The sequence below is a fragment of the Cryptomeria japonica genome, chromosome 11, assembly GCF_030272615.1.
Source record: "Cryptomeria japonica chromosome 11, Sugi_1.0, whole genome shotgun sequence".
In the NCBI taxonomy this organism is placed as follows: Eukaryota; Viridiplantae; Streptophyta; class Pinopsida; order Cupressales; family Cupressaceae; genus Cryptomeria; species Cryptomeria japonica.
In genome coordinates this window covers 389,324,899-389,338,991 of record NC_081415.1, presented here as the reverse complement: position 1 = coordinate 389,338,991, position 14,093 = coordinate 389,324,899, and the positions used below count along the sequence as shown (strand labels likewise).

Here is a 14,093-nt window from a genome sequence, read left to right as displayed (position 1 = left end):
TTCTTATTTAGATAAAAATAGTTTACGTTATTTTTGTTTTCACTATTAAAAAACTTTCAATCCTAGCACAAGGTACCCAATATCAAAAAAAAAAAATCAAATATAAACATTACATTTGGTAAAATGACATTTAGTTGCTTGAATTTAGATGACATTTCTTTCCAACAAATAGTTTAGCTAAGAAAATTATAAATTTTACATGAAAAATACAAAAAAGAGAGTGTAAGTATTCATATTAAAATGCATCACATCATGAAAATAAAAAACCAAAAATGATGAAAAACATAACTCTTTAGTAATTCCATGAGGTATTCAATGAACAAAAATAAACATGTTTATCTTTCTCAAGTTTGCTTGTCTCTTTACTTAGTTTTCATGCTCAATGTGTCTTAGGAAAAATAAAATAAAGATTAGCTTGAAGCTACCACCAATGAACAAACATGAATCTTACAAGATAGAGAAAAAATAGGATAAGAGAAAGCATAATGAGATTTTATTTCAAGATTGGTTCATAAATAATATTCTTGCACATATGCCATAGAATAATTAAATGATATTCATGAAACAAGCAACACAAATTACAACCTACTGCGATAATTGACTACACGATTACATGAAATTAAAAGCAATAACAACAATCACTCCACCCACAAACATCCCACTCAACTCCTAAAAACACAATAGTGAACAACAATAATTCCATTGCCATCCATGGTGTTATGTTTTTATGTGAAGTGAACAACCCCTTGTCCAATTCCTACTTAACTAGGTCTTTCCATGAGAGTAAGAGTGACTTGGTGAGCACCTCTTAACAAGGATACTAATACGTATGGTGCTTCAGTCGCTTTGGACCATCATAGTAGCAAGTATAGTCTTCATAATTTTTGGACACTTATTTCATATTATCCTTGTGTTGTTGGGCATCAAGAGTTCTTTACTATGTAATGCACATCTAATAGTAAGATAATTAGGCATTATAAGTTAATTACTTTGTAACTAGTAATGGGTTTTTTGACAATAATTTTAAATTAGGTTTGGGAGCTCATGACAATTACAAGTGTAGCAACCATAATTATTTTAACTTTTATTCTTCGGTAGGTGTTAATTTTTGGTGTTAGGGGTGGGATTTTATAGCTTGTAAGTTATGTTAACTTTTTTCTTGGATCGGTAATAGAATTTTATGAATTTTAAGAAAGTTTACATTCTAATTGTCTAGAAAGTACCAAACCACCATTCAAAAAAACATTCCAAACCCACCCTTGAAACCACCCTGTGATCCAAAACCACAAAACCCAACCCCCATGCAAACCACCTTGCAAAAATTAAAGTTCCAAAACTAAAAAATGGCTTGTTATAGCAGTCAAATTATACAGCCTAGACAATTCAAATAGATTAAAAGCAAGGATTCAAAAGACAAAACCAGGGATTAACCCCTAAAGACAAAAAACACAGTGGAGACTCCATTAACAAAGCTACCTGGAGAAGGAGCAAGGGTCCTTGCGCTTCCTAATCCTCGATCAACACTCTGCAGCTCCACTTGCTTTTGCTTCTTCCAAGGCTCTAGCCTCCTTGATGGATCGCTCCAACTCCTCTTCCACCTCCATCAAACCAACAAAGGTCTTTAGAGCCTCCCACCCAATTCGAGCCTTCTCCCTGAAATTATCTCTTGGTTGGAAATCAGGCCACCTCAAGAAAGGGATAAAATATTGCCTTGAGACATGGTGAAAATTCATAATGCCTTCGCATAAGTCAAATCCCCTACCAGGAACTGCCCATTCAAAAATGGATTCTAAACCCAGGCTATACTCCTCTGGGATAATGGCATCCACCACCTTTTTAACCGGTTTCACCAAGTGCTCCAATTCCAATCCCCACACCACAATTAAGGAATATGCATCCATGTTGGTCCTTTAATGATGCTCCACCACCCCAATATTCTCACACATCAACCTCTTAATTCATTTCACTAGCCTTTCGTCTCTGTATAAGAACATGCCATTCAGTCTTCTCTCTGAGAATGGCCCAAGAAATGGGCAAAGTTGCTTTTTGGTCTTCGATGTGAAATTGGCTTCCATGTCTGTCTAGACTATTTCAATACTCGCCAAAAATTCACTCTCTCAACTGAACTCGAAATTGAAGATGAAAGCCAAAACATGACAAGTGGAATAAAAACTATTTAAAACCATTAATGCATTAAACTTAGATTGCCACCTTTCAAGCACGAAAAAGGCAATTCACATGCTTCCCAAGGAATTGACAAAAGCCTATAGTAAAAGCTCGTACTTGCTCAAGGGATAAAATCAAGGCAACATACAACTTTTACAAATATCCCCATTAATGCCACTCCCTTGCCGATTCATTGTTCATTATTTGCACTTGTAATGGTGTCTGGTACTTAGACATCTTCTCTAATAAATTAAAAAAAAAAACCATTGGCTACCACTTAAGCAGCCCAATGTACCTCTCCATCTACATTCCCCCACCACCAATTGGTCCAACTCACATGCCACATTTGACAAATAATCTGCCACCCCATTTCCCGCCCTTTTAATATGTTAAATTCAAAAATCTTGAAAAGTATGTAATTTAGAGAGCAGATGATAGATATAAACTTACTAATCCTCTAACATGCGGAGGATCCCTTAGCAATTGCCTCCATAACAACTTGTGAATCTTCTTCTAAATGGACCTTCAGATCCTTCAAATTACTCACTAGCTCTACCGCAAGCAAAGCTGCTTGTACCTCCACTTCGTTATTCGTTCCATCCTGTAAGAGCTAAGCTCCTTTGAATAGGATTTTGCCTTCCTCATTACAAGAAACACATCCTGCACGTGAGGTGCCCGGGTTGCCCCTCGAAGCTCCATCAAAGTTGAATTTTATCCACCCTTGCTTAGGTTTTGACCAAACATAAACCGAGCCCCTCTCAACACTGAGATTAACCTTAAGTTGCCCATGAACGAGCCCGTTAACTATATTGACTGACTAATAATTATAGTCTTGTAAAAATAGTTGTCACTCATATTTCTTAGGTACAATCTTACTATTCTTGTCCTCCATTTCACTATTACTATGGTAACCAACTTTATTTTATGATATTTATGATATCTCTCTTCTAATCTTTTAATGTCTAAATTTAAGCTGGATGACTCCTACAACATCCATTGGATGATTATGATTGTCTATGTTTATATGATGTTAATTTGGTCGGATAGCCCTTTGTGGGTTGGTAGGGGTTGGGGAATTAGTGTTTTTGGTTACTTACTGGTGAGTTAGCTCCATGATTTTTGTCTAGCTTCTGGCTATGTGATGTCAGTTCCTACTCAGTTTTGTTTTGTCTTTCTATGTGAGGAATCGAGGCCCTTTCTCTGCTTAAGTAATGCTGAGGGGTTATTTTTGGGGTGTGGGGTTACTACTAGCTACAACTATCAAATGACCCCAGCATATCTTGTTTTTTATTTAAGCTTACCCAAACTTGGACACTAGAGATATAACAATATAAATTACATAAATTGATTAGGCTATATGCATGTAGCTGTGTAAGATTTTTTTAATAAATATTATGGGTAAATTGAGTTCCACAAGTTAAGAAATTATAAGATATAACTTTATGAGTCTATGCCATTACTTGTTTAAAGAATTTAAATAGTTAAGACTTTAATTAGATTTATCAAATTTACACATTTCATGTTGTTGACTGTAGTGGATTTATGGATTCAACTGTGTAAGATTTTATTTATTACTAGTTGTTGTTGTAATTTAACTGTATGTGTGTGCGGTTGCCTAGATTCACTTGTCCTTTATTGGGCACTCGAATCTTTGATTACATCACTTGGTCATCTATAACTTGTCCTAAGCACATAAAAATGCCATTTTAACTTATTGGACCAACTATAAATTTTGATTTTGTCATTTACACTATGTGACAACCTTAGTGAGTTGACTTTGATTCTTGCTAAATTTTACAATAAAATTTTTTGCAACACAATCTTGCAAAATTAAATAGAAAACAAGAACACCTTTCACAAACAAGATTGACAATAAAGATATGTCATATTCCTCAAGAGAAAAGATTACAAAATTGAGATTATAATGCATAATGATGTGCTTTTAGAGAGCACAAAGTTGCCCTAAGCTAAAATTCGAAGAATTAAAGTGAAAGAATGAGGAGCTAAACAAAGCTCAACTGTAGCTAAACTAAAAGCACCACTAAATGAACTTAAGCTAAAAAAGTGTAACTAAAATTTAAAATGTTCTAATAGTTATATATCATTATTTTGGCTTTAAAAGAACTCTTATTGTTGCTTAAAAACATATTACAGAATATTATAATGAGGAAAATTGGTAGAAAACTATTTTTGTATCACATCCAAGATGATTTGTTCATTATTATTGTAATCCTTTTCACATTTAACTTTCAAAACAATAGGATTGTAGTTTCCATTTATTTTTCTTATGCTTTATCAATTTAGTTTCATGCTAAAATTCAAATGGGAACAAATAAATACTAGTCACAAATAATTTATGTCTTACTTCATTGTTTGTATCAACTAGCTCATTATTATTGCACTACATGGCTTGCACACTAGGCAAAACTTAAAATTGCATTCTTTCTTGTAAAATTGTCTCTTTGCTTTCTTACTTGTAAAACTTTTCTTGTTTTGCTATAAATATAAATTAGTTAAATTTCATTATGTAAAAGTCAAATAGGAAATGGTCATATAGGAAATATTGTGTTGGAGTAATTAGGACATTACCTAATTATTTAATTAATTAGGTCCTTTAATTACATTTTCACTTAAGCTAAGCTTAGGTGCTTTTATCTAGAGTTATGTTGTTCTAGCATAAGTTCACTTAGTGGAGCTTTAATTTAACTATAGTTGAACTTTATTTAACTCCTCTTTGCTTTTATTTAGTTCTCCTAATTTTAGGATTAGAGCATCTCTTATTTTATATAAAGTAAGCCTTTGTTCATTGCAATATAATAATTGTTATGTGCAATAATACAAAATTTTAAGGTTGTCATGGAACATATTATCTTTGCTTGATCACTTTTGTGTGATAGTTGTTTTGCTTACAAATGATTCTTCGCTCTTGTAGTTGTATCATCTTCTTCATGGTATTAGAGTTCAATCTTTGCTCTTACATGGTATTAGAGCAAATTTGATAAGTTCATGTCCATATTCTTAAGGGATCCAACCTTAAGTGATTTTTATATTCACATTGGACTCAAATAGAGGTTACCATCCATTTTCAAAAAGTTTTGTTTTTGGAAAGTTTCAATTTTTGAAAATTTTCCATTTCTGGAAACCCTTCAAGCCTTCCAAGCCCTAATTGACACGCAGTTGGTTTTTTGGCCATAACTTGGCTATACAAAGTTGAAAACACAAAAATGAGATATCCTCAAAAAGCTAATTCAAGTGCCAATCCAATGGAGTTGGTTATTTTGTCAAATTATACTTTAATTTTTCATACTAAGCCTGCAAAGTCAGATCTTTAATTTCACACTTCCAAGTCCATATCTTGCACATTTAGATTTCGTCTTTTAAAAACCAAATATCTTTGAAAAGTTGGTAGAGTCCTCTATCCAAATCTAGTACTATTTTTTCTAGATTTTTTCCCCAAGTACATTTTATTTAGATTTTTGTGTTTTCACTATCTGGTCAATTACTTGGATATTTTGGCACCTGGAATTGATTTGTTTGTTGGAGAGGGTTGTCTTTGATGTGCTTTACATGTGCTATTTTTTAGGGGGTTTGATTATTTCATTTGAGGGGGTATCACGGGTTTTTCTATTCGTCCTTCTGTTATCAACCTAGGGAAGGGTCATTATGAGTCTCGACATGGCATCCTTACATATCTCAAGTGGATAGATATTTTGCCTTAATTATATGGACTCATATTCGAACCAATCACTCCAGGAGGTAGATCGGGGTGATATCATAGACCATGTGTAGGAGTGATTTGTTCTAGTGTTGATCATGCCATTATGTGTGTTATATCAAACCTTGAGTATCCCACACACTTTGGACTAGACTTTGGGAGATGCAGGGAGACCCTCATATCTCTCCATTCCCAAAGGATCTTGCAGGAGATTGCCTTCTTCCCCTACATGCAGATTACATACCCTTGGATAATGATACTTTAGAGGAGCTTGAGTATATAAGAGGTTTTGCATGTTCTGATGGATCAAAGACTTGTCTTTATGTTCCTACTCCTCACATTAAGATCTCATCTCAATCTTCATCATCTTTTGTTGCTCCAAATTAGATTGGTCTTGAATCTTACATGACCCCCATTGATTCAGTGTGGTAGGACATTATTTTTCTAGAAATAGCTACGTAGGATTCAAATCTTACACACATATCATCATTGTTTGTGGAATCTCATATTGTAGATCTGGTGAACTATTTTGAAGACATTCATTTCCTCCATGTTGATAGCTTCACTAGTGTTGTTAGCCCATTGGCTTCATCATTCGTGGAGCTTGTTTTTCATTAGTTTTTGCAGTCTTAATTTGTCACCTCCTACATTGATTGGGCATGTACCTGATTGGTTTGTGGAATCATCATCTTGCACTGACATAACAACATTTGAGCAGTTTTTAAAGGCACATAGTATTTGAATTTGGATTCCTACATCTTCCTATTTATGGGAGTTACTTCTCATATTTCCAATAGATTTGTTTCTTCCTAAGGGGAGAAATGTTCTTGTAGGCACCATACCATATTCTGTCTTCAAGCGTTCATCGTGGACACATGAGCTGCTTCTTCATTGGGGGGATTCCTATCCTCATTTTCTCTCTCTTATAGGGGGGATATTCATTCTACTATTGTGATAGAAGTAGTCATTGGGGGGTCATATTGTGTCCTCCTCCTTTCCTTCTTTCTCTAGTACAATTATTTTATTTTCTCTCTTGGGAGATGAGTTTTCTCCCACTGGGTTTTTCTCCCTTTCTTCTTTTGTAAGAGTTCATTGGTTTGTACATGAGTACCTGATCAAGCCTTTGTTGTTGAGACTCATTCATACATGCATTTTGCATTCATCTTAGCTTTTTAGCTACTCCCTAAGTTAACCTTAAGGGGGGTTGTTGGGAGTAATTAGGACATTATCTTATTATTTAATTAATTATGTTCTTTAATTGCCTTTTCACTTAAGCTAAATTGAGGTACTTTTTTATCTAGATTTTTGCAAGTTTATAGTTTAAGTTCACTTAGTGGAACTTTATTTTAGCTACAACTTTGAGTTGTATTTAGCTCCTCTTTGCTTTTATTTAGTTCTCCTAATTTTAGGATTAAGAATATCTTGCTTTCTAAAAAGAACTCGCCTTCATTCATTGTACTATAAGAATTCTTGTGTGCAATAATATAGAATTCCTGTGTTGACATTGAACATATTATCTTTGCTTGATCTCTTTTGTGTGATAAGTGTTTTTCTTGTAGTTGATTCTTGACTCATGCAGTTGTATCTTCAACTTCTTCATGGTATCAAAGTGCAATCTTTTTTTATTTGGTCGGTAATAAGATTATTTTATTAATAGATCCAGGATTGAAACTTGCCTGAACCAGTGGTGGCTACAATTAGAGAGCCACCTCCCTAGGAACACCTCCACCCTCCAGCGGAGGGGCAATACAGACACTCTCAACCAAACCCTTCATACCTTTCTTCCATTTCACCTCAATCCAACCATCCGCTTGAGCATTCTCCAACAACTTCAGATTTTTGATCCCAGCACAATCCACTTTTTGAATAGCATGGTGCCCCTCCCTAAAACCTACAAAAAAATCTCCTTGAGAACCAGACCCATTCTCCAACTTCTGTTCAGCCACGACTTCACCCTCCATCCTCTGCTCAGACGCACAACCAACCTATGTAGAGTTGCCAACCAAAAGAGAACCTCCATTATTTGCACACCCCAAACCACCGATTGCCCTTTGCATATTAATTGTTGGGTCCAAACCCTTATCACTAGAAAGATCCCCCATGATTTGGGGGGAGGGGGGGGATGGATCACCTACCACCTTATCCACCACATAAAATTATGGAGTAACCTCTTTCCACCAAGATGCTGAATGCTTCACCCTAAGCCTAGTGCAAGAATAAACAATATGCCCCATCTTAAAACATCACCTACATCTGAAAGGAATCCCTTCATAATCTACAGACTGAAGCCAGCTCCCTTTGGAGGATGTAATAGAAATTTCAGAAGGGAGGCCCATGGTAACATCCACCACGACCAACAGACGAGCGAAAGTAGTATGCAACAGATTTAAAGAGTCTTCATCCGCCATTAAAAACATACCCAAGGAGTTCCCAACAACTTCAAAACAAGAGTCAAACCAATACTGCATTGGAAGGTTTGGAAGTTTGATCCAAAGAGGAGTCCGATCGAAGGACTCTGATTCAGGGTTGAAAGTTAGATGCCACGGTTTCAGCATCAACACGTGTTTGTCCTCCCAACTCTAATGACCACTGCCAAGGACTTTGCTTCTATTTGCCACACTTTGGAAAACCACAATGAAAAAGCCATGAGCATGTGGGTAAATCTGAACATAATCCTCCACCAAGGGATCCCAATTAGCTGAGATCCATTTGTGTAAATCACCAAGACTCGACCATCTACCTATGAAGTGCCCAATAAGCCCTAACTTTGAAAAAACCGCTTCATTATGTTCAACTTCCTTCTCAACCTCCTCCAATAGAAAAACAAAAGTAGATTTTGTCGTGGGGACCAAAGCCATAGCAGCAAGGGCCGGGTTACCCATTCCATTGGACACACCTCCTGATGGAAAACGGGAAACCCTCTGGATCAACTCCCTCCCAACGCTTCCCCCCTCCCACCTGTCATTCTCAAAAAAGGGCCAAGAGCGGGTTTGGAAACCAAAACCCTGACGCAAGCCATCAACCCGAGCATCTAAACGATGTTGGTTTCGCACTGCCGCAGAACCGCCAATATCCTCCACACTCAGTCGGGTTTGAGACCTACCTCCTTCACCATAGTCGCCCAACTTCGAGCCGCACGACCAGGGGAAGAAGGAACCCTAGCCCACGGGGCGACTTGACATGACATCGCAGCTCCCCCCCAAAAATAGGAGCTTATATCAAAGTGCAATCTTTACTTCTACATATTGCACCAATAGTTTGCATCCACTCTACAATATTGAATACAAAAATCATATTTTTTTATATAACTTCCTTTTTTATATTTGATTTTTTTTTCTTTATACATTATCATGGTTCTCTTAGAGCAAACCAATTATAAAAATATAAAAAAAATTCAAATTTTCCAAAAATGTATAAAATATAAGAGACCTTAAATGTAAAAAATGAACACATTGGGTTCAAACTCTCCACACACATCATTAGTTCATGAAACACCTTCTTAGTTTCCTTATTGTGGAACAACCTACGACACCTGAAACTTAATTAGATACAACACAAGGTTTATTGGAAAACATTATTGTTGCTACTTTCATCCCCTTTTTCATCAAGAATGAGTTGAATGAGTAAGATGAATAATTAAGGCATGCTATAACCTTGTTGACTTCAAGAGTTCCTCCTTAGCATAGATGAAGGTGTAGATGATTGCAACCAATGTCTATTTTGTATCTATTCCTCTCTCATCCCCAAGAGGTACAAGATTAGGACAATACCATCTCTTCTTTCCACAAGGACCTCTTGTTATCTTCTTTTGTCATGACCTTAGTCTATACCTTGACTAAACATTTCAAGACTTCTTCAAAATTTGAATTTTTAAATTCTTTTGCGTGTCTCCATGACTTGCTATGGCCAATCATATAGCGTGGTGTTGCCATATTTGTGCACACGGTGAACTCCTTTTCAAAGCCAATATTCCCATCTCTAAGCCAACTCCTTAGCCAAATAATGCCTTTTTTGAGGTTCTCTTGGGAGATCCTCTTCTTTAAGACTCTAGAGTCTTAGTTAATCATTTATTGAGTTTTGGTTTGGATTATTGCTTCTTGAATCCCTTAATTGAGTCTTACTAACTTTCTTTGGTCCATCCTTAAAAAGCCAAGTATGCCCATTTTATTGTACAATGTGCCCATTTTGATGCATACTTGAATTGAATTTGAATAAGAGTGAAATACAATCAATTTGTAGAGTTTCACATAATCATCTATATAAGCATTAAAAATTCAATTGTGTGGTGGATAAATTATTGACATCTTCAACATCATTTTTCCATCTATGAAACCTAGCTAAGTATCACATTTAAATTCATTTAATTTTCACTTTTAATATAGCCCATCTTAATTGTCTAAATTAATTGTTGAATATTTTATTTATTTAGTTAATCTAAATATTTAGCAAATAGACTTTTTTCTATAAACTATTAAACCTTAAAATCCAGTCCATAAGGAGCTTGTCCCTAGTGTGAATAGTTGGTTGGTAAGGTTGTGTTAAGGTTTTGGGTTCTTCCCACGTAGATCTAAAATTCAACACTCACCGACTGAATTTACTAGTTATACCAAGTGCCAAGTCTACAGCCCGAAAAATTTAGTAAGCTTTTGATTGAACTGCCCTTACTAATTCCTCTCCTAAAAATAAATAAATCAGTCCCATAAATTTTTTGTCTTGTTAAAACTATATTTATTTTATTCCCAAAATTTAACATTCCGTGCTCGCAAGGTAAACAAACAATAGTCACTAGGTTTCAAGAGAATTGAGCCCTAGATGTTTGGTTGGACGCAAAAAATGCACATTCAATACCGATTTCATCGACGGCCCAAAACGAATTCATCGTAGAGCCTACATTTTATTAAGATGTCTACTTAACCCTACTTTACATCTCAAAGGCACTTGTTTGTTCGAATCTGCGGCTCTGGTCCTATGGTGGTTTAGGGATTTACTAATGACTCTGTGAAGATACTTCTAAGTCATAATAGTAGCAAATTACTATTTTCTCAGTGTGTCTCAAACAGCCATGGCGTTTTCGACTAAGCTGGGTGGGCTGCTGCGGCAATCGATAACTAAGCATGCGAGTTTTGGAGGTCTTCCCTCCGTTTACCATGCTGCACGCCTCATGTCCTCCAGGGTTTTCGTTGGAGGTAACTCTAATTTAGCCCTCTTCTTCGTTTTTTCCCATTCAAATTCCGTTGCCATAGATAATAGCTATCTTCTTTCAATGTTTTATGGTTTGAGGGTCTGGGTTGAGCATTGAATCAAACAAGTTCTGGATAATTCTGTTTAGTATTTGGGGTTCAAGGGTTTAGGATTTATGGTTCCATGTATGCCATTTAGTAGTTTAGGGACAAAGGATAGACATTTAATGTTTCGGTGTTTGGGGTTCAATGTTTGATCTTTAGGGGTTTAGGGTTTTACTTTTGGGGTTGAAAGGTATGCAGAGGGGGACATTAGGGCTAATACCCATTTTTGACGGAGTTAATATGTGTGATGAAGGCTTCATTTAATGTTTCGGTGTTTGGGGTTTAATGTTTGATCTTTAGGGGTTTAGGGTTTTACTTTTGGGGTTAGAAGGTATACAGAGGGGGGCATTAGGGCTAATACCAATTTTGACCGAGTTAATATGTTGGATGAAGGCTCAGAGCATTGGGAGTTAAGTGGCTTGGGTTAAGGTTCAGTGTGTGGGCTTGAGGGTTTTTCTCTTAATAAGATCAGCATCAGTAGGTTATATTTATGCCTTACGGTTTTTGGTTTGATATTTTTTAATGGTTGTAAGAAGGTGTGTTTTAAGAGGTTGTGACTTAAAAAGTGTGTATTTTTCATTGAGGGTGTAACTAAAAAGGTTTTCATTTTTTATTTTGGTTGAGTTACAGGCCTCTCGTATGGGGTGGATGATCAGACTCTCAGGGACTCCTTCTCTACTTTTGGGGAAGTTATCGATGGTATGTATGATTGTTTAGCATATTATTCTTCTATTCAACGATTCAACTATGCTTTTGGGTGTGAAGTCTTTTATGAAATTATGATGGTTTGCAGCAAGAATAATCAATGATCGAGAGACTGGGAGGCCAAGAGGATTTGGCTTTGTTAGCTTCAGTTCTGAGGAGGAGGCCAATGCCGCTATAGAGGCAATGGATGGAAAGGTATACTTGCTTTCGTGGCTTCTTTTATTTGTGAAGAGAATGTGGCATCTGAGTGTTGTGCTATCTGTAAAGTCTTCATATTTAGCATATTTTACAATGATTAGTAGACGGGGAATGCATGATAGTAAAGTTTTGATATTTTGAAGAATGACGTGCAATGATGATCGCTTTGTTCCCTACTGTATTGTAGCACGGTTTTGTTTGGACTTGCCATTTGGTTTCCAGCAGTTGCTTTTCATTTTTTCAATCAGGTCGAAGTGCCCATGTCGGTGCTTGGCTGTAACTGTAATATCCCTTTGTCTTTGTTCATTAGTCGATATGTTTTGCGGCATTAATTTTACAGAGGTGTTTGTGGATTTGTGGATCTAGAACTTAATTGAGTGTAAGGCATTGCTGGTGAAGTTTCTGTTCTAGGTTGGCTAGTGTATTTTGAAATGCTCTTCTAAACTAATGCTCTATCTGGTTTCCAGGAGCTTCATGGGCGTACTATACGAGTCAACATAGCACAAGAACGAACTTTTGGTGGTGGAGGCGGCTTTGGTGGTGGTGGTGGAGGCTATGGTGGTGGAGGGGGCTATGCTGGTGGTGGAGGAGGCGGCTATGCTGGTGACAACAGTGCAAGTGGTGGATACTAATAAGATATAGTTTGATTTTGAGTTTATTTCCAGTTCCAATGATGTAATTCAATTAATAACGAAGAAGACACTTCAGTCCTTACAATTCTTTGATAGTGTCTTCTGAGTAATATTTGCCATGATCTGGCAGCTATTTGAATTACCGATATTTTGTTTTAGCAGCTTAGGAGTTTTTTGCCCCCGACCAAACTAGGGTTTTGAATTATGTGTAATATTGAGGCTTTACTTCAAGATGTATTCACTGTTCTCTTTTTAACGAAGAGATAAGTACTCTCTGTTTTCTTTTTCTTTTCTTTTTTATTAAATGGATATCATTGTTTGTTCTCTTTTCAATGAAGAAAGATGTATTACTTTACTTTCTTTTTGTTTTCATTTCCTTAAATAAGAGGGATGTTCTTTACATGCTTTTTTAAACTATAAAAATTCGATGGGTGGAGAACTAATCTAATTGTTGTTGATTGTTCTTTTCAGATGAATTGTTTGATTATTTCTTTATCATAGCATATACCTGAAATGCTGTGGATACAAATTTATACAGCCAACAACAGTTTTACTTTACTACCACTAAGCTATTACATTATTATTACAGCCTTGATAGTATTAGAGAATGCTTCTGGCTGAAACTTTGTAGTTGTATTTTGCAATTAATATTTGGGATCATATGACATGATTGTTCTCTTCCTGCATGTGATCTAAACACTAACTACAACATTAAGTAAAACAAGGAGAAACTCAAACAATTTTATGAGGGCAATTTTCTTTTATTAACACATCTTATACGAGATGAGCACATGCTTAGTGATCAGCAATTGGAAGATTATACTGAGGATTAAGGGCTGTAGATGCCACCGGTTTGACTTGATGGAGAAGACGTCTTCCTTGGCACTATGTTTTGGGACGAGCAGACATTTTATTATCAGGGACATATAGCTATCAGAGTGACTAGGTGGAGTGCGTTATGCATTTTAGTTGATATCAGAGAGACTCGATGGGGCGTAAGTTTTTAGTTAAGACTCCAGAATGGTGGTGTTGTTTTATGGATGCTAGATCAAATGGGAATGGTAAAACATGCATCTTTGGCTGTGTTTTTAATGTTTAGATTGGGACAAAAAATTATTGAGTTCAAATTGTTGCAAAGGAAAGTAATATTCGCTCCAGCTTATTCTATTTGTCAAATTAAATGTAGATATAACTAAAGGTAATTAATATTTGCCGAAGCACATGTTCTACTCAAATTAAATGTATATACAACTGAGTAAAAATTAATTAATTAGTATGACAGCTGAATTTGTTAATATCTCATTATTGTTTTTACAATTAAATGGAACAAATTAAGGTACACAGTATTATAATTGGTTTTGATGGATACATTGTATGAAAGGTGGATTTTGA

At 35.9% G+C, this 14,093-nt stretch overlaps 1 protein-coding gene across 1 annotated transcript; it reads left to right on the top strand.

The window, feature by feature from the left end:
- Positions 1–10,729: 10,729 nt before the first annotated feature.
- LOC131071613 (glycine-rich RNA-binding protein 2, mitochondrial) lies at positions 10,730–12,989 on the top strand. The gene is made up of 4 exons (XM_058007526.1): positions 10,730–11,067; positions 11,797–11,865; positions 11,960–12,066; positions 12,537–12,989. The coding sequence occupies exons 1-4, from the start codon at positions 10,944–10,946 to the stop codon at positions 12,699–12,701; spliced, it is 465 nt and encodes a 154-aa protein (XP_057863509.1). The 5' UTR covers positions 10,730–10,943; the 3' UTR covers positions 12,702–12,989.
- Positions 12,990–14,093: the final 1,104 nt, after the last annotated feature.

Coding starts and splice junctions, on each gene's coding strand:
- LOC131071613 (XM_058007526.1), top strand. CDS start 10,944: ATGGCGTTTTCGACTAAGCTGGGTGGGCTGCTGCGGCAATCGATAACT. Junction 11,068..11,796: donor CTCCAGGGTTTTCGTTGGAG/GTAACTCTAATT, acceptor GTTGAGTTACAG/GCCTCTCGTATGGGGTGGAT. Junction 11,866..11,959: donor TTTTGGGGAAGTTATCGATG/GTATGTATGATT, acceptor GATGGTTTGCAG/CAAGAATAATCAATGATCGA.